The sequence below is a fragment of the Eptatretus burgeri genome, chromosome 7 (genome assembly GCF_056783735.1).
Source record: "Eptatretus burgeri isolate ZD-2024b chromosome 7, Ebu_testis_v1, whole genome shotgun sequence".
In the NCBI taxonomy this organism is placed as follows: Eukaryota; Metazoa; Chordata; class Myxini; order Myxiniformes; family Myxinidae; genus Eptatretus; species Eptatretus burgeri.
The window spans coordinates 27,587,891-27,609,843 of NC_140967.1; the positions used below are offsets into that span (position 1 = coordinate 27,587,891).

Genomic DNA, 21,953 nt, shown 5'->3' on the forward strand with positions numbered 1-21,953 from the left:
AGGACTGCCCTGCAGGCAGCCGTACATGGGACTGCATTTGAGCAGCCTGTGCGTTCATTTTTGTTTTGCATCCCTGTCCATCCATTCACATGAACCAGAGAGTGCATTGAGCAGCCTGGCCACCTCTTCTGCATGAAGGCCACTTCAAATGGCCTGTGGGACGGCACATGGCCTGCCGTGTTCGGGTGAGTTGCCTCCAGCAGCTGGGGTATGAAAGGAACGAAGAAGAAGGTTCACGGAAAGAAACACACAAGGGGGACCTTTTGAGCAAGCCCTGAGGATGACTGACCTTCAGCTGCTGTGCACTCACCCACACAAAATGACTGACTTGTTGTGCCTTTATCCCACAGATGACAGGTCCTGGGCCATGGTTAGTGTAAATAGTAGGTAAAATTGTAAATAAGCTTAACCCACCTGTGTGTCTGTCTTTGCGCCGGCAATTTTAGTTAAGTCGTCTGTATGAGTCTGATAGTTGAGTTACGCAGCGCACTAGGTTATTTATTTTTGGGACATGTATGAAAAAATGTCGCACTCAGGGATCCATAGGTAAATCGTACTAGGGGAGAACTTACACATGCTGGTCACACGAAAATTCAACGACTCGGGACGAGTCTGTAAAAAGGGGAGGGGGTAGTGTTACGAATCTGGCAGCCATGTGCACACAACAGACAGGTCCTATAGATCAGTTATATCGGTAAGTATGTGTTTCTAGGTAGGGTCCCTTCCTATGTTTAATGGGTAATTAAGTGTACGTGCGCTACGGGTTATTTTATAGTTGGGATTTCTTCACCACCAACAACAACAACTACAGCTACTACGACTACATCCACTACAACAACGCCACCTTCCCGCACTCGACCGGTCGCCATTACGCACGTGTTTTTGGCTGGGGACGTGGGCGGAGCTTTCGTTGTCTCGGATCGATGCTCCGCTCAGAGGAGGGGAGGAGAGCGTTTCCTCCAGCCAATGAGCGGAGGGCGAGCACCACACGTGCGCCCCAGCCAATCGGGAGGCTGCCACAAGTCGCCTGATAACCCACCGCCCAATCCGGAGGCGAGTTTTGTCCAGGGGGGGGGGGTGAAGAGAAGAGTAGGTGTGCGCGAGGAGTCTGTCTGTTTTCCCTTGAGCCTGTCCCGGAGAGGATCGCCTGCCTGTGAGTCTGTGAGGATGAGAATCGCTTGCCTGTCTCCTCTGCTGGCGCTCGCTGTCTTGTCGCGTGCCAGAGGAGCGTGCTGGAGCCCGACGCTGCCCTCCATACCCAGTGCTTGTGGCGGCATCGAGTTGCGGGTTCAAGTCCCGCCGAGCCGGATCGTCAAGGGCTGCACGAGGCGGGAATGTCCAAGCTAGCTCTGGTCTCCAGCTCACCTTTCCTCGAGCTGGAAACCTTCAATAAAGACCCGACGAGGTCCATTTCTTTGGGTGTGTGTCTGTGTGTGGGCCCGTCTTCAAGTAGAATTGTGCAAGTGCTTTCTTTTGCTCATTGTACATTACATTCTTTATTCTTGATAACTCTGCTCTGTGTTCCCCTCCCTGATTATTGTTATAAATAAATATCCCTTTTGTTGAATGTTACAGCTCGTTTCTGTGTTTCTTTCATGGGCTTGGCACGCTGTGTATTGAGAGATAGCGAGGGTAAATTGTTCATTTGGTCCGGCGAGGCTCTGGTAACTCCGCTCGGTTATGCTGGATCCGAGCCGTTACCTGCGACTCGGATCGGACTGAGTCGGCCAAGGGTGTGGTTCCCCTGTAGTTAGACTGCGTGGGTATTTAGGTATATTGAAATTGGCAATTAGCCTACCCCACGCCGTCGAAGTATTGGCGACCACGGTCCTTTAAGTGACCCGTCCATCGGCTCCGGAGTTATCCGGGGTGACGACCTATAAATTCCGGGTGTTCGGTGGAGCCGATTCTACTGCTCTCTCGAGCGGTCGTGCTCACCACCGATACCCGGCACCACAACATTACTACCTTACAGCAATAACAGTCTATTAACTAATTGTGATGGCTCATTTGGAAGAAAACTAACACCTGAACCAAGAATACTGAAAGCCTGAATAATGTATTTCTCCTTCTCATTCTTCCTAGTTTTACCAGAGAGACTAACCCTACAATTAAGAGAGTCCAGCAGATCAATATATACTCTATCATCATTCTTTTTCATATCCAATGGTTTATCAAAATACTTTGATTCATCCCTCACAGTTAAACCTTGTCTTCCATCTTTTGTGAGAAGAAACATTAATCTCGGAGTTAGTTTAACAGGGGGTTGAGCAGAACCCAAGAACCTTAATTCATCATTAAATATCAATACCTTTTCTTGAACAAGATGGAATATTGCTGGTTCTTCTTTTTGAATCCGCTGAATATTCATTGTTTTGAAGAGCCTTCACAATATAATCAGGGGGTTGATTAAACTCTTCCAGTTGTTGAAATAATCCTTCATCATCATATTCTAATTCTCCTTTATGCTCTAATTCTTCCTCCGTCATTTGACCGAAATCTTTTGACATTTGAAGTTTTTTTTAGGAGTATATTCTATTGTGCGAACTATGGAAACATCTATAATTTTTTCTTGGGAAGCTTTCAAAAGTTGTTTTAAAAATTTCTCATGTTTTCTTTCAAATGTTTCTTCACCCGTTAGTTTCTGTCTGCATTTCTTCTTTTTGTCTTCCTGTGGTTTTACAACTTTTGAAACCAATTCTTGATGCTCCTTAAATCTTCTTGCTCTTTCTTTCGCATCGATTTATTGATTGAAAAATATCATTCACTGAATTATAAATTTCAACAGGGAAATTTTCCTTTTCTTCATCATTAAAATTGATCTGTTCAAATAAATCCTTTTCTTTAAATATTTCATCAAATTCTTGATTAACATAAATACGAGTTGTAATTTCTTCTTCACTAATACTTGTATCTCTGCTTTTCATACGTTTGCATTGAACTTCTTCATCAACATCAAAACCGAATGATAAAATCTTAACCCCATTACCACTTAGATGTTTAATAATTTGTCTCATTCCTTCTGGATTAGTTTCTAATATCCCAAGACCACCAGATTTTAGTTTCTTTAACTCACTCTTCCAATGTAAATATTTTGTTGTACCAAGAGAAACCTCCTCAAATATTTGGCCTTCATTCCTCAATCGAATATGTTCCTCCACTGAAATATAGTAATAATCTTCACCTTGTACTTCTCCAGGTCTTATTGCTCAAGTTGTTGTAGATACAATGCGTATCACGGGGTGTTTTTTAAGCAAATTTAAAAATATTCTCATTTGTACTATACAAGAGCCTTGATTTATGAAAGTTTTTTCCAGAAGCAGATTTACCCACAAGATTTATAATAATAGTTGTCATATTTATATGTAATTGTTTATAAAATAAAAATATATCCCTTCTTGTTTCACAACACAATAACACAACAACTTGTTTCACAACAATATATTTATATTTTTCAGTCGTGTGCTTCATATATTCCCAAATTCCTTTTTACTACACAATGTAGAACAATTGTCTCTCCAAAAATTGTTTGTATCTATTGAATTTAACTTGAATAAAATAAAAGTATTAGCATTGTTTCTTATTGAGCGACGAGAAAGTTGAAAGTATGATTGACTAAGATAAATACAATTACAAGAAGAATGTCTCCCTCTTGTGCAGTAGCTATCCATTACCATTTGGTTTCTCTCATTAACACAATCATCAAAGATAACGAAGTTCTTTTTTAATTTATCCAAATCTTGGGGAGAAGGTATATCATCCGTATTTGCACGAAGAATACAAGTTATCAGCTTTGATTTATTTTTATATCTGTGTATCACAAAATAGTTGTATTATATCTTCAATGTTGTAATCATTTCGTTTGTTTTGAAGTTTAAATAAATCGATTATATCTTCTTTTTGAAGACCAGCATTAAAACCTTGTGAGAGTAGTTGATACTCAGGTTGAAAACTTGACTTTGTAAAAATTATTAAATTATCATCATCTAAAAAGTTGGGAGTAAGGAGCATCTTTAAAAGTAAGCAGGTTTTTCCACATCCGCTTGAACAAACTATGAGACATCTTCATGAATTTGGAAGATTTTTATGGTTGTTAAATTTTATCTTATTTTCCCAAATGGGTAAAAAATCATTCATTTATATATTTGGAAAACAGGTTATTTAATTTATTATTGGCTTTTTTTAGAAACTCTATATTTTATCCTAAGTACGGGTTTAATTTCAAGATAATCCATTATTTTATTTATACAATATCTTGTGTTGATATTTCCCTGAAACTGGCAATCATGAATAATATATAACAACAATCCTTTGGACATTTCTCTAATACGTTCAGTTTCTTCCATTGTAAGGAAAGGTGTGTTATCACCCTCATACTTTACATTCATTTCTCGAATCAGTCTTGTAAAGTAATTCATTTTTGGTGTAAATCTAAAAGAATTATATTCCTTTTTATATTTTTTATTGTCATTAATTAGAAGATAATCACAGAATATACATTGTTTATAGGCTTTTGACTCTGTGTTTAATCCCCGTCTTTCACACGCAGGACAATTCTCAAATTTGTCATATGGAGAATCAGGGAAGTCTGGAATATTTATAAAGTAAAACATTCCTTAAACTGAAATTCATCTATACTTTCAGTTGCATATTGACTCATATTTAATAATATTACCATCGATATCTATATACTTTTTTTCATTACCAGATTCAACTACAACATTTTTTATATTAAAGGTAATTTTAAAATGATCCTTTACTACTATTGAACGAAATGTCATTTCACCTGATATATTAACATCCTTTATTTCATCAGGATTTACATCTTTTGGGTTGTTGAAAAAAATTCAAATTTCTCCTTGCATATTACAGATGGTCTTATCTTTTCTTTCTAAAGCTTCATCCATAAGGTTTTTCTTTTTTGATACTTTTTCTTGTTTCATTGCTTTTTCTAGTTTTGAATATATTGATAGAAGGAGAGGAGAAACTTTTGTTAGAGCTACTTTAATTGATGTTCTTCCAGGAATACTAAAAGCCCTTTCACTGAAGGAAATTGAAGAACTCATATTATTCACCATAATTGTTTTTATCCAATTGTTGTTATATTTATCTTTATTCAATTTTACATCCTCGACATATTTCTCAGTATCTTTTACAAATGAAGAGATTGATTGAAAATTGTCTTTTGTGTCTTGATACATTGTATTTATTAAGTGAAAAAAGTTGGAGGATAAAATGGTTTTAAGCACAGATTCACCTATAAATTAAACGAAATTTTCATCAAGAAAGTTTTATTTTAAGCAAAGTTTTGTTGAATAAATATGGTGAATACAACGTACTGCGATGTTTGTAATCATGAATATAAATGTTACTAGCCGGGAGGCGATGATGGTTAGCGGGAATTATTGAACAATGCCATGATAGGTACAATTGAGTTAGTGGAAGCTTTTGAGGAAGCCCTACCATAAAAACCTATCTCTTCTGTCAAAATTGACCAAATCAAATCGGGTTTTTATATGTTGTGCATATGGACATTATGCACAGCTTCTAGGAAATGAAATTGCGAGAAAAAAATGGAGAAAAAAAAACGTTTAAGTGGGGGTGGCTCCACCCACAAGGGGTGTGGGACACCCCTCATACAAAAACACACAACTAGACCATGCTATCTAGCTTGTGTCCAAGTTTCATCAAGATCGCATCAAACATCAAGGAGCTATGCTCTGGAGAGAATCACAAACAGACAGACAGACAGACAGACACACAGACAACGAAAATAGTGGTCACTGCTGGCGCCCGCGAACCAACACCTTCAATCACGCAAACACAAGAACAATGAAGAAAGGGAAGGTGCCACTAAATTCTCCATTGAAAACACTGATGGGGCATTTCAAGGACATATAAAAATAAGATTGTTTCGCTTTCAAGACCCTGGACCATCTTCAATCATGGAAGCTGTTGATGTGGTTAAACAAAGTATTGAAACTATAATGAAAAACATTAAGTGAAATGAAAACTTTAAAGTTTTATATGGGAGTAAAATTGAAAATGGTAAGACAAGACGATGAAACTACTCCCTATATGAGGACAAACCCTCACTTTATCTCATCATTTCAGGATTTTGTAAGATGTGATGTTTACGATGAACTCCAGAGACAAGAACAAGATGTTGAGAACACTGTAGTAGGTCGTGGATTTACCATTACAAAAATAATCTTTTTAGATATACACATCTTAAAATCAGATCCTCTTCAAACTTCTTCTGATATTGATTTACCAAAAGAGATAAAAGTTAAGAAAGCAGTTGTTAATATTCAAAACAAAGATAATAAGTGTTTTCTATGGTCTGTTATTAAGCCTGGTGTTGTCTTAGTGGTTAGGGTGGCGGCTTGGGATCTCAGGATCCTGAGTTCAAACCCCGTTGGCTGCTGAATTAACACCAGGGAGTTGACTCAGCCTGTCATCCTTCCGAGGTCGGCGAAATGAGTACCAGTATCCTGGTCCCGGTGTATGCCCTGGTTAGAATAGGTGTACCATATCCCTGTGTGTCATAAGAGGCGACCAGGGTTGGCGTCAGGAAGGGCATCCAGCCATAAAACATTGTCTCAAGAAAAAGCCCAACCCCTACACAGAGGGAAAAATGGCTGTAAAAACGGTCATTTTTATGGTCTGTTCTTGCTCACTTACATCCTCCACAATGGAATCCTGAAAGGGTTGAATATTATAAGAAATATGAGAATACATTAAATGTTAAAGATTTACAGTTTCCAATGTCATTGAGAGATATTCCTAAATTTGAGAAAATGAATAATCTATCTGTTAATGTATATGGATTAACGGATACAAGCAAAGTTCAGGTATTAAAAATTTCAAACAACTATAAAAATGATGAAACACACATTGACTTTCTCTATTTTACTTCAAAGGAAAAATCACATCATGCTTTCATCAAAAATTTATCAACATTAACCAAATCACAACTATATAAGAGAAAATGTAAAACGTATCCTTGTAAGAGATGTCTCAACTCCTTTCACACAAAAGAACGATTAAATCAACATTCGAAATATTGTAGTAATCATGAATCAACCGTAATCAATTTCCCAAAAGCAGGTTCAAACATATCATTCAAAGATTTAAACAAATCTATAAAACATCCGTTTGTGATATATGCTGATTTTGAAAGTATCCTTGAAAAGATAGATACTGTTCCTCCAAATCCATATAAATCATACACAAATAAATATCAAAACTTACTCCTTGTGGTTTCTGTTATTATATCAAATCATCTGTTGGTGATGAACACAGCTTAGAACTTTATAGAGGAGAAGATACCTCAGAGGAGTTTGAAAGATGATTGGAAAAAGACTGTACAAGACAAAGAGGAATAATGGTTAAAACCTCTAAACCAATGTCATTAACAAAGGGAGAGAAAAAGGAATTTAGAAAGAACAGTATCTGTCATATTTGTGAGGAGAAAATTGAGGGAGAGGTCAAGGTTAGGGATCACTTTCATCTTATTGGTAAATATAGAGGTCCAGCTCATTCCCGTTGTAATCTTAATTAAAAGCCTCCAAACTTTATTCCGGTCTTTCTTCACAACAATGCTCGAATTTAGAAAGAACAGTATCTGTCATATTTGTGAGGAGAAAATTGAGGGAGAGGTCAAGGTTAGGGATCACTGTCATCTTACTGGTAAATATAGAGGTCAAGCTCATTCCCGTTGTAATCTTAATTACAAGCCTCCAAACGTTATTCCTGTCTTTCTTCACAACAACGCTCACTATGACACACATGTATTTATAAATGAACTTTCAAAGACATCTGGAGATATTTCTGCCATTCCTAACACAGATCAAAAATACATCACATTCACAAAAACAATTTATACTGCCTCTCATTCATACAATTCAGACAATTCTTTCTAAACTCAAGTCTGAACTTTCAAACCTCTCTCCCTCCTCAAAATCCTGGTGGCATCTAATCAAATCTGTTTCTGGTGTATGTTCCCCCTCCCTTACCTCAAATGGCCGCACTGCTGATACTGCACGTGAAAAGGCTGAATGCCTAAACTCGGTGTTTGCAGCTAAATCTTGTGTCCAAAACCCATCGCTTTCTCGACCCACCTTACCCAGTTGCACCCAACTGTCCCTGGACTCTGTGTCCTTTTCTCCTGACAAGGTGGAGATCTTGATGTCAAACCTCGACTCAGATTCTGCAACCAGTCTAGACGGCATCAGCCCATGTGTCCTAAAAACCTGCTCTTCTGCTCTTGCTCAACCTCTCTCTGTTCTATTCACCCTCTCATTTGCTCAAGGTCATCTGCCATCTGCTTGGATATCAGAAAACATTACTGCCCTGCATAAAAAGGTGCAAAAACATATCCCTGCAACGACAGACCAATCAGCCTTCTCCCAATCATAAGCAAGGTTATGGAATCCATCATCGCTTCAGACATTAAATCCTTCCTCTTCTCCAATGGCTTGATTTCCGATCATCAATTTGGTTTCAGACCAGGTCACTCTACCCTGGATATGCTGCTTCTGCTCTCCCAACAATGGATGGAGGTCCTCAATGCCAGATATGAAATCCGAGCCGTATCCCTGGACATATCACGTGCTTTTGACATGGTCTGGCACCCTGCCTTGCTCACCAAACTCTCTTCCTATGGTATCCAAAGCCATCTCCACTCATGGCTCACAGACTTCCTCTCCTGTCTCAGTCAACGTGTGGCCCTAAATGGAGTTCTTTCATCCCCTCTTCCTGTCCAGGTTGGAGTTCCTCAAGGTAGCGTTCTGGGCCCTGTTCTTTTTCTGATTTTGATCAATGATCTCTCCGACTCTCTGGAAAATCCTCTTTATCTCTTTGCTGATGACTCCACCCTCTGCCATACCATCGGTCATCCCTCAGACCGGCAAGCAGCAGCTTCTTCGCTCACTGCATATCTGGGTAAAATCGCAAACTGGTCCAACACGTGGATCATGTCTTTCAATCCGGACAAATCTCACACTCTCACTATGTCTCTCCGAAAGGATCATTTAGAAAACCCATTCATCCACTTTCTCAACAATCCTCTGGAAGAAGTCCTTTGTTTCAAGCTTCCGGGTCTCACTATCTGCCATGACCTTTCCTGGGAAAGCCACATTTCAAACCTCGCCTCCAAAACCAGCCGCAAACTAGGAATCCTCCGTCGTGCAAAGTCCTTCCTCAGCCCACCTGAGTTCCTGACCACTTACAAAGCTTTTGTCCACAGCCTGATGGGGTACTGCTCTCCCCTCTGGGCTGGTGCTCCTGCCTCCCACCTTTCTCTGCTTCACGCTGTGGAAACCAAGGCATTTCGGATTATTGGCATCTCCCGCAATGAGGCTGAGACTTTGGGCCTATCACTCTCTCACTGCAGGCTGGTCGGTGCTCTTTCTGTCTTCTGCCGTCTTCTCTCCATCCTCGCCCCCCACCCCCGCTCTCTCTGCGATTTGTCCCCACCACATTTCCGCAGGGCACTCAAGGTCCGCCAACAACCCCCTTCTGGTAAAACTACCAAAATCACGAATCATTGCTCACCTTCACTCTTTCATTCCTCTTTTTTTCCTGCCTTTGGAATAAACTCCCTCACTCTATTCAATCCCATTCTTCCCTCCATGCCTTCAAAACAGCTGTTCACCACCACCTCTTATCATCCCCCATCCAAATCCTCGATCTTTTCTATCCCCGATAATCCACCCAAGCCCACCTCCTTCAAATTCCCTGTTTTCCTTCCTGAAAGTCCCTGTAATGTCCATTTTGTATTCCCCATGTTCTCCGCCCCATCCCTCTCCCTTCCACAGATCTCCTAATGTCTCTGTTCCCCACTGTTTTGTCCTTCCCACTCCCGCCCCTCTTGTCTCATGCTCCCCTTGCTGTGCGTTGTGTGTTAGCTCTCACACGAGCCTCGACACTGTATACAAAAAAAACAAACATCCCCCATGACCCATGTCAGATTTCTTGACACATACAAGTTTATGGCAAGTCCATTATCTAACTTAGCATCAAATATTAAAAACTTACCAAATCTTAAATCACATTTCTCAAATCAAGAAGACATTGATCTCTTTTCACAAAAGGGAATATATCCGTATGACGATATGGATTCATTTGAGAAGTTTAAAGAAACACAACCTCCTTCAAGGGAAAGTTTCTCTGGCAAGTTGAATAAAACTCATATTTCCGATAGAGATTATACACAAGCTAAAAAGGTTTGGGAGAAGTTTAATATAAAGAATCTTGGTGAATATCATGATTTGTATCTTAAAACTGATGTATTGTTATTGGCTGATGTGTTTGAAACTTTTAGAACAGTCTGTCATAATAAAAAATTCTTATGGATTCGACCTCGTTCACTATTACACAGCCCCAGGCTTGTCTTGGAGTTCTATGTTAAACATGACAAAACAAAATTTGGAATTAATCAGTGATATAGATATGCTTTTAATGATAGAGAAGGCTAAAAGAGGAGGAATATCTCAAGTATGTTCCAAGAGATATGCTAAAGCAAATAACAAATATCTTCTTGATTATAATAAGAATGAGGACAACTCTTACCTGATGTATTATGATGCTAACGATTTGTATGGGTGGGCTATGTCTCAATCCTTACCTTATGGAAAACTTAAATGGGTTAAAGAAAAACATTATGAAAAAGTTTTACAAGACATTGTTTTCTCCTCTCAAAAAGAATTGGATGAAGCTGAAGTTGGATATTATTTTGAGGTTGATTTAAAATATCCAGAAGAACTTCATCACAAACATAAAGACCTACCTTATGCCCCTGATAAAGAAAGTCCAAGAAAAGAATGGTTAAATGATAAAGAACGTTATGTTTTGCATCAAAGGAACTTGAGACAATATTTATCTGCTGGGTTGAGAGTGAGGAAAATTAATCGGATTTTGAAATTTAAACAAAGTCATTGGTTAAAGAAGTATATTGATTTTAAAACAAAAAGGAGAACAGAAGCAAAAACAGATTTTGAGAAGGACTTTTATAAATTAATGAGTAATGCTGTATTTGGAAAGACTATGGAAAATGGTAAACATCGATAAAACATAATACTTGCTACTTCTTGGAAACAGGCTTCAAAGTTAATTAATAGACTAAGTTTTGAACGAGTGGAGGTGTTTTCAGAGAACTTTTGTGCTATTCATTTGAAAAAAGAGAGTATTAAAATGGATAAACCTATTTATATAGGATCATCAATTCTTGACTTGTCAAAGTCGTTAATGTATGACTATTACTATAATAATTTAAAATCAAAGTACAAGGATAATGTGTCATTATAATATGTGGATACAGATAGTTTTATATTAGAAATTAAGACAAGTGATGGATATGAGGATATGATTGATAATATTGATATATATGATACAAGTAATTATAAGTCAGGTGATGTGTTGTTTTCATCAAAGAATAAAAAGGTTATTGGTAAGTTTAAAGATGAATTGGGTTGGAAGGTCATGAATGAATTTAAAAGATTGAGATCAAAGTCTTATGCTTTTACGTATATTGATATTAATAACATTGAAAGGTGTGATAAGAAGCTAAAGGGAATAAAGAAAAATATAATCAAGGAAACAATAAACGTTAAACATTATTACAACTGTTTAACCTTAAAGAAGGAAGAGTACAGAAAAATGAATACAATAAGAAGTTATAAACATCAATTATATGCAGAAGAGATAAATAAGAAAACATTAGGAGCTTTTGATGATAGAAGATATATTTTAGAGAATGGAATCAATAGTCTCCCTTATGGTTATAAGTATAAGTGTTAAGATATTGAGTTGGGAATTTTAACAGGCTACTGTCGTCTTTTACTGATTTATAAATGATAGAACATAGAAATAACCAAACCAAAGAGTGGAGATATAATCAGCCTTTGTATTTAAATGGGAAACATAAAGAATGTGAGAAATATCAAATAAGTCTTATTGAAGAAATAACCGGGGTAAAAGTAGATAAAACAAATAAGCGGATAAATTTAATTACAAATAAGTTGGGGGAGGTAAAGAAAAAAATATATATCCTTGAATGGACTGAAAACTTTGATGGTTATCAATTGAACAATGGAAAAACAATTTACTACAAACTCAAAATGATATGTGGCTCAGGAGGTTGTCAAACAAGAGCATTAAGAGAAGTTTATCATTTCATCTCTGCTCAACAAAGACACATAAACCAAGAACCAAGTTCCAAAGTAATCTGTGAATATACTCGATGGTGATGAATGTAATACGAAAATTAATTTATTCCCTAAGGAAGAACATGGACAAATATTCATTGGTTTGCTCTTTGAATGGAATGAAAATATAAAAGGAAAGAAGTGCTTTAATCAGTAAATCTCAATTTTACATTTGCTTATATGGGAGGGGGAGGAAATGAGTCTCCTATTTTGGCCTTTTGGGGCTTGAGTCAGTCTCAATTTTACATTTGCTTGTATGGGAGGGGGAGGAAATCAGTCTCCTATTTTGGGCTTTTGGGCCTTGAGTCAGAGAGTTTTTCCCTTTTTCCCCATTCATTTGAATGGCTGCCTCAGAAGCCCCATTTATCCTCTACTCATGATGCTCTGAATATATGAGTTGTTGATTTTTTTTTTTATCGTGACAAAATACTGTTTCATACTCCTGTATCATGTTTATACGAAGTATAAAATAGAGACCACCGAAAATCGTTAGTGCGTTTTCTTAAAATAATTAATCTAGATGTGTACTTGGGTTAGTTCAATGAAGGTATCATAAATGTTTTTTTGGAGTTTGAAATGTTTCTGAAAAATTGAAGGCATTCCGTTTGTGTAACCAACCATCTTGATAAATGCTTTCATTGTCTTCTTTTCACAATTCTGTCTTTAGTCCTTCATACTTATATATCACAATTTATGTCAAATTTCATAGAACTACCTGAACCATTTGAAATCAGGCAATTTTTAGAGGATTAAAATCTTTAATGGAATGATGGTGGAAATTTTGTAATTGCACAAACTGATAGGAGTGATTGCAAAGTTTATTTTGGGGAAAAGGAGGAGCTATTTTGTTCTTGTGTTTGGAATGGTGTTCTGCACACTATGGGTGAACTGAGCTTTGCTTTTTCCATGCTCCACAGCGCCAGCCATATGGTGACACACCAGAAGAGCAAGCCATTTGGCTGTTGTGTCATTAACTGTGGAAAAAGTTACTGTGACCTTCGTTCATTGCGGCGTCACTATGAAGCGCATCACAAGCATATGGCCCTTGGCGAGGAAGGTAGAGGAACTGCAGGGATTTCGTCAGAAGTAATTGATGCAGTCATGACTCCTGAACTTGTGCAACAAATGTTGCCACCTGTCCTTGAACTTATATCTCCACTTGCCCAACCTGCCCCACCCACTAGCCCTGTGCAGAATGCAGGAAGCACAGGAGCAGCCATAGTGACAGTGTTGCACACGGCTTCACAATCAAACCTTCAAGAAGGTGCACAAAATGAAGCCACACCAGGGAAGGCTACTGGTGAAGCAATTGGACATCTCACAGTGGTTAGTCGAGGGAATGATGCAAGGCCACCTTTAACCCCTGAGATTACAGTCCTGCACACGCAAGAGCCAACACGTCCAGCAAGTTGGCCTCATCCTAACCCAGCACCAGGTACCTCTCCTCACTTACCTCTGCCACCTACCACTGAATCTTTGGTGCCTGAGGTCAAGGGTCAGCAGAAACTGGACTCATTTGTCCAGGCCTTTGCACGCCGCCGTCCCAGTCTCTTGGCTGCATTAGAAGCCAGGGGATTTGTGACAGGTGAGGTGAGAACAGGAGAGCCCTTGCAGCAGCAGCAGCAGCAGCAGCAGCAGCAGCAGCAGCAGCAGCAGCAGCAGCAGCAGCAGGAGGAGCAGTTCCCACCATACAGAGCTCATGCTTCAGTCTCAGTTACAAAGCTATCCCCATGTTCTGTACCACCCCAGCCACCACCACTCCACCAGTTTTCAGGGCCTGTGTTTGAAGGTGGATCCTACAGTATGGCATACCAGCAAGAGCAGTCCCTGCTCCCTGACAACTGTACTACATCATCTCCATCTTCATTAGTGAGTACACCTCGTGGCTGGCAGCGTCCTGCACTACAAGCTACCTTGCAGGCCCTGCAGCAACACTTGCAGCCTCGTCAGACTTGGCGACCTGCATGGGGTCAATATCATCCATCTGGATCATCCACATTGTCGTTCTCTCAAGATTTTCAGAATTCTGGAGTCCCTTATGTGCCTCAGGCACCTGCATCCCCTCTTAACCAGGCTGCTACTTCCCCTTTGATTCTACAGACATCTCCACTTCATCCTCGATCTCTTCCTGCTCATCCACTAACTCCAACATCACCTGCACCTACCTGTCAGGTACCTCCTTCACCTACACATTCACGGCCCACTCAACCTTTACCGCCGCCTTCTCTGCTTACACCTCTTTCTACACCACCTCTCACATCTTCTGCTTCTTCATCCTTGGATCCTGCATGGGGAGTGACTCAAGCATTGGGCCAACTTTCCCAGATGTACCCAAATGCTTGCCGGACTGTCATGTCAGGAAATGGCTGTGCTTCATCGCCACGTCAATTTGCACATTTTTCTCCAGCTGATATGGTGCAGCATACTGGTGTGGTCTTGCATTGTTCTCCACATAACAGTGCAGAAGGGTTGGGTATGGCGCAGCATGCACTTGTAGTGAATGCGGGTGCTGTTGTTCCGCAATGCGTCGAAGAGCATCAGGGCGTTATGGCACCATATGGGAAAACGTCACAACCAATAACAATACAACAAAGCACAACACAGCCAGGCTCAGCACAGCCGGTAACAGGAGTAGATCAATATGTGGAAGGGCACGTTGTAATAACACAACCAAGTGTAATGTATAATCCTGTTATTTTGAAGAAAGCACCGTCACTGCAACCGTTGTGCAATGAAAGCACACTGGATGGATCGGACACTCAAAACACTGCTCAACTGCCTGTATCAGCTAAGTGCACGGTGGTTGCCTCACTGCAGCACACTGCATCAATTTCCACCCCATCCACAAATGAGCAGCAACAAGGACATTGGGAGCCAGTGGGTATGAAGGAGGTGTCACAAGCATCACGAGAAGCAGCACCATGTCCCGGAAATGTGCAGGTGAGAGGCTGGTGATTGATGACTACTTTCTTGATTAATGGGCTTCTTTTTATTCTTCATATTTATTTACAGGTTGGACGAATCAAAGCCATATGCCTGCTCCTGTAATTGCATCTACTTCATTCATTTTTAGACACTGGAAAGTCATTTTCAATTCCTCATGGAAAACACTTCTACAGAGGTCTCATGTAATGCCATTCCACCATTTTGCTGGCCTATGCCTTCTTACCAATGGAACATCAGCAAAGCAATGTTTCATTCATGCAAACATTTTTGATAACCCTGCTGAATTTACAATTCACAAATGCTCTCAGAACTCTGTCATAAGATGGAGGGAGAGGGGTACAATAACCTACAAGTAAGAGGATTGGGTTAGTTAAGGTTAATGGGTGGAGAAGAAATCGAGAAGAGGGATTTGGAGTGACATGAGTTGGTGATTAATCGCTTATGTGAGGCTGTGGAAGGAAAGGTGGGATTGAACAGCCTTGGGAAGGCAGTTCTTCAAACGTGACAAAACAGGAAGAAAAGAGTGGAAGTGTGCAGTGATCTTGGATTTGGGGAAGTTAAGCAGGAGTTGGTTACTGGAAGAAAAAAAATCTCTCATCTCCTCTGTATATCTTTCTTCTCTTTCCTTTACTTTATTGTGCACCGCTCATTCCCAATTCCATATCTAGGTGATGTATGACATCGCTGGGCACCAAAGGGAGTACTCAGTTTTTACTGCATTTTTTACTTACGAAATCTAAAGATTTCTAATAATCTAAAGATTTCGTAAGTATATTGATGACTTCCGTCCTCTGTTTGTGTGTTTGTGTGTGTGTGTGTTTGTGTGTTTGTTTGTAGGCACGATAACTCGAGAACGGAAGAAGCTACCAATGTCAAATCACACCACGTGATTCAGGAGGGTGATGGCTAGTGATGATTAGATTTTTGGTCAAAATCGGTCAAAGGTCAAGGTCACAGTGAGGTCAAACATTCGATTTTTGATAGTTTGGTACAGAATCATCATAGAAACTTCTGGTTTGCGTCGCTACCTTCTCTAGAGACAGCTTTTATTAGACAAGGTCAGAGGTCAAGTTGACAATTTCGTAAGTACCAGTCTATGACTGCTTGTTTGTTTGTCCGGGAGATATCTCAGCCATCCTTTGAGCTCGGAAGCTGAAACTCGGGAACAAAAGTGAAGATGTGCTTTGGCTAAACAATATTTTTTATGTTTTTGATTAATCAATTAATTGATTAATCACTTGATTATTAAGATTAATTAATTAATTATTTTATTTCTCATCCTGGCAATATCTCAGGCACCTCTTGAGTTAGGAAGCTGATATTTGGAACTTGGAAGTGATCAAGTGATTTGGCTACAAAGAGTATTTTTGATTTATTGATTAATCAATTAATTAACTATTCATTTTTCGATGAATTACTTAGTTTTCAAAAAGTTACAGATTCGGATGAAATGGTGACTGTTTAGGTATGCTATTCATCAATTGATTGAGAAATCAATTATTTTATGATTACTATTTATTTTAATTATGCAATTAATCAATGAATCAATCAATTATTGTACACCGCTCCACCCCAAGTCCATCTCCATATGTTGCAATGTGAGTCAGTATCATTTGTACACATTTACCTTAGAAGTACACCGCTCCCTCCCAATTCCGTCTCCACATGCTGCATGCCGGCATCTTGGGGCGCCTTCAGCGCCCAAGCAATGTTGCGCACGAGAGGATTTGTTATTTATTTATTTGGTATGGGGGTGGCATACATTGAATGTACCTCTACTTGTTTCTTTTCTTTCTTCCCTTTGATTTATTTCATATCTTTTCATCTTTTCACCCTTCACACCCTCTGCCCACCACCTCTCTTTGAATATGTAATATGTAGATGGTTACAACAGAACTTTAAACTGTCATGTTGAAGGCTAATAATAAACCAACCCATCACTCTTCTTCAATAAAGAAAATTCTGACAAAGTACCTTCCAATTCCTTCTCCCCTTTGAATATGTAATATGTCGATGGCAACATACATTTTTGGATGCAAAGTGGATAGGTAACTAAGATGGTCAAAAGAGCACTTGAAGCTGTCATTTTTTTAAAGGTACCCTTTGAGCTAGGAAGCTGAAACTTGGGGACAAAAGTGAAAACGTGTTTTGGCAAAACAATATTTTAAAAATGTTTTTGATTAATCAATTAATTGATTAATCACTTAATTATTATCGATTTATTAATTACTTATTTATTTTATTTCTCATCCTGGCAATATCTCAGGCACCCTTTGAGCTAGGAAGCTGATATTTGGACGTGATAGTGACCAAGTGATTTGGCTACAAAGAGTATTTTTGATTTATTGATTGGGGACAAAAGTGAAGCTTTGAAATATGCCATGCACCCAATATTTTCAGCTTTGAAAAGCAAAATTCTGACTAAGTACTTTTAATTCATAATTATTTAACCCATTAAACCAAAAAAAAAAAACCATCATTACTTGACCACTAACTCTCATCTAAGGATAACACTACTTAGTCGAGTTAAGTTATATCCTCAATGTATGCCTCAATATCAGCGTGACATAATTAATTGTGATATTAGACATGCGTCGCTTATGTAATAGATAGACGCCGTCTTCCCCTCCTAATGTCTGTGTCTAAAAATCCTGACCCTTTTGACTCCATTTCTAATGTTCTTATCTCTGTAAATCTGTCTACATGTCTATTTTAAGTGTTCGCTCGGCCTTGAGACACTAGTTCTGGCGCAAAATGAAAGTTGCAGGTACCACCAGACCAAGCAGTCCCAGTTGTTGGCAGTCACTAAGGTGAAAGGGTCATGGATGGATTTGCCCCACCCATAGACCAAGCTGGTGACCAATTGGAGAGAAAGGGGAGGGGCTTGGTGCATCAACAATGTCACGTATCCCGAGGGCATAATAGGGTGGAGCGAGGGCGGAAGCAAGTTGTTGTTGGGAATCTTCTGAGGAAAAGCTTCGCCCCTCACTCGCTCCCAATGAGTCAGAGCCAAGGCAGTGTCCTCTCCTCCACTCAGCCTTACAAGCACATTGGAAGATCCAGTACCCGGATGTGCGGCACATTGCTCCACCAGGGAATCGAACCATGGTTTCTTGCACGACTCTGCCAGGTTTTCCCAGGAGTTATTCTTGTCTTGTGGATTCCCTATTGTTTTTCTCTTGTGGTGTGTCTGTCAGGCCCTAATGCTTAGATATCCGATTGTTTGGTTTGTTGGACGCGTATCGGTTGTGGGAAAGGAATATTGGCTTGTTGCATCATTATTTGTTGATTGCTCCTTGTATTCCCTTCCCCGTGACCATTGATTATTGCTTCATTTAATATACCTGGTCTCAGAGTAAATTCAGGTTGTCGTAGTCCCTACTCTGTAATTCAGGAAAACCTGTTGAGAGTTACTCTGCCAGGCCGCAGTTTTTAATACCACATATAAAGACTGCACCACATGTCTCTGGCTTCACTCGGCCTAATTCGAGACAGGATGTGTGGTGCTAATTAGCATAGTGTTTGTCTGATTTGGTGGCCTCAACAGCATGGTATCAAAGCAAATTGACATGTGATCCAGCTGAGGTCATTGAAACAGTTGACTGCAGCGGTCGTATTGAGACAACTTGCCCGACTCGTGCCAGGTATTGGGCACGATCGGATGACTACAACACTATTATTGCTTGACCATTAATTCTGAGGCTGTAGGCCAATATTGCTTTCTTGGTTATTTAGACAAAACAGCACATTATGGTGATAGGACACAGCAGAAGGCTTTGGATGAGCATACAACTTAATTGAGAAAAGGCAAGTGCCATCAATTGCTCATTGGCAGGAAGTATCAGTTTCAAGAGAGAGGTTGTAAATTAATTAAATTAAATTAAAGCAGCCCATATACAGTACTACAAATGAAAGATTGCATTGGAGTCATCAGAAGGAACTCGAAGAAGCAAAGGGCAAAGATAGAGTCATCAGAAGGAACCTGGATAGGAATCTCGTTTCAGCTGCTTCTACTCTATCCTCAAACGCATCCAGGGGCAGCCAAGTGAGCCTTATGAAAAAAACACCAGGAAGGATTCACTTCTGAGACAGATTCACTCTTTTCTCAAAATATGTTGTTTCGGCATTATGCCATCGAAGATCGAAGATTTCAAATCAAGATCGAAGATTTGCAAGTATGTTGGTCGGTTAACTTTGTTAGGGCCCTGTCACCCCTTGACGTTTTAGCCAGGAATGGCAACGTATAAAAATGTATGTAAAACGTTGGCGTACGCTGAAGTTTTGAGTTTTTTTTTTAAGTTTTGGTCGTATTCATAACGTGTTGGTCGTATGCATAACATATTAGTAACGGACACAGAACGTTTCGTTGTGTTAAAGATAACTTATACCAACGAATGCTTAGCCTGTTGTCAGCGTTCACAACCTATGCCCAACGATAGTTTAACTTAGTCATAGCGTGCTGCACGTATCGCCGACGAACTCGTGGCGTTCTCTGTTAAAAACCTGCCGCACGCCGATTTAAATCATAACCGCCTGAAAATTGGAAGTGTCAACATCGCAGTCACACCTTGACGATTTAGCCAGTGTATGCCGACCTATGAAAAATGTGTCTAAAACGCTGGGACACGTCGAATACGGTATGGGTAAGTTGTGTATACGTTAGGAACACGCTGAAAAACAATGAAATACGTTGGCATATTACGTGGTACGTCTAGTACGTCGTGAAATTTCAAGCATGTTGAAAATTTTACGACGTACTCGACGTATGGCTCACAAGTTCCGCATACGCTGACATAAGTTCTCGGCACGCTCCGCGATCGTTGACACACGTCGGACACACGTTACTTGGAAGTTACTCATAAGTCGAAACACGTCGAGGTAATGTTTAGCATACCCGAAACGTAATTTTTAACCTACGAGTAACGTGCTTTGAATCTATGTGTAGCGTGCTTTGAACCTATGTGTAACGTATCTCAAACGCACATTGCGTATGTAGACGAATTTGATTGACGTCTTCCGGACGACCACAGAACTTACTGAATGTGTTTCCAACTTACAGCTACCGTATAATGGCGTATTGGCAGCGTTTAGGAGAATTGGTGTATACAAATGGGCTTCACAAAGAGGAACCCGTCAGTGTTCCAGACTCCATGTTGAGTAGATGTCAATGTCAGTAGCAGTAGCAGTAGTATTAGTAGTAGTAGTTCGAGAGAATTTAGTGATGTCAATGTTATTAGTAGTCGTAGTAGTAGTTGTTCGAGAGAATTTAGTGATGTCGATGTTAGTAGTAGTAGTAGTTCGAGAGAACTTAGTGATGTCGATGCGAGTAGTAGTCGTAGTAGTAGTTGTTCGAGAGAATTTAGTGATGTCGATGTTAGTAGTAGTAGTAGTTCGAGAGAATTTAGTGATGTCGATGTTAGTAGTAGTAGTATTAGTAGTAGTAGTAGTAGTTCGAGAGAATTAAGTGATGTCGATGTTAGTAGTAGTAGTAGTAGTAGTAGTAGTAGTAGTAGTAGTAGTAGTTCGAGAGAATTAAGTGATGTCGATGTTAGTAGTAGTAGTAGTAGTAGTAGTAGTAGTAGTAGTAGTAGTTCGAGAGAATTTAGTGATGTCGATGTTGCAAAAAAAATGGCAAAAACATTTTTTTTGGGGGGGGGGGGTGGGGTGGAGTTAGGCAGTGGATTTTACAAGCATCATGTGAAGCACAACATGTATCTTGTTACTTGCAAAAGCAAAGATTTTTCAAGTATCTTGGTCAGTTGATTTTGTTATTACTTGGTGAAATTTTTTTTTTGCTAAGTATGTTGGTCTGTAGCATTTGTCTGTATATGTCTGTCTGTCTGTCTGTTTGTCACACAATTTCTGGCCACAGTTTTCAAGCAGTCGTTCTGAAATTTTTTTTGTGTGTGTAGTTGACCGACCAAGGATAGCAACACTTCATTTTGGTGAATATCCAAATCCAGATCTGGATCTGAGAATTTTTTAAGTGATTCTTCACCATTGAGAGATAGGGCCATAAACGATATATCGCACAACATCTCAAAATGTTTTGGATGGATTCACACGGAACTTGATGAACAGGTTGGTTGTGTGACAAGGACAAATCGATTAAATGTTGCTAAAGATCCGAATCCGGATCCACGTACGAGAATTATTTAATTTTCAAATGATTCTTCACCATTGAGATATGGGGCTGAAAACAATATTGCATGATATCTGAAAAAGTTGTTTATGGATTTGGATTAAACTTGGTGTACATGTTGAGTGTGTGACAACGACGAGTTGATTCAATTTTTGTGAAGATTCGAATCCGCATCCGGATCAGAGTTTTTCAAGTGATTCTTCACCACTGAGAGACGGGGCCAAAAACTATGTATTACATGAGATCTCAAAAAGTTGTGGATCAGTTTTGACAAAACTAGGTGGATGAGTTGCTTAGGTGACAAGAACAAGCCAATTCGATTTTGGTTAATGTCCGGATTCAGATCTGATCTGTCGGTGACATACAAATGTAAACTATTCAGCCTGGTGGAGGTATGTGCTCCACTGAATGCCATTCCATTTCGCCAAGTGTCACTCTATGAGTGATTTTTCAAATTTGTTTGTCTGTTTGTTTGTTTGTCTGTCAGTCACCTAGAAGTCACAATTCTAGACTGATTTTCACCAAACTTCACCAACTGATAGAACCAGTCAAAAGCGAGAAGCCTATTGTTTTTGAGGTAAAAGATCAAGGTCACAAAATCGTCAATTTTCATCCGATTGACTTGAAATTTGAACAAAATTTGCATATTGGGCCAC

At 39.5% G+C, this 21,953-nt stretch overlaps 1 protein-coding gene across 6 annotated transcripts in view; it reads left to right on the forward strand.

The window, feature by feature from the left end:
• Nucleotides 1–21,953, forward strand: part of LOC147022880 (uncharacterized) — a 192,483-nt gene that overhangs the window by 109,302 nt on the left and 61,228 nt on the right. For all 6 annotated transcript variants that reach the window (XM_085887807.1, XM_085887803.1, XM_085887804.1 and 3 more), the window contains one exon: nt 13,127–15,149. In XM_085887807.1, the coding sequence (XP_085743933.1) occupies nt 13,127–15,149 (2,023 nt within the window). The remainder of the gene's footprint in view (nt 1–13,126; nt 15,150–21,953) is intronic.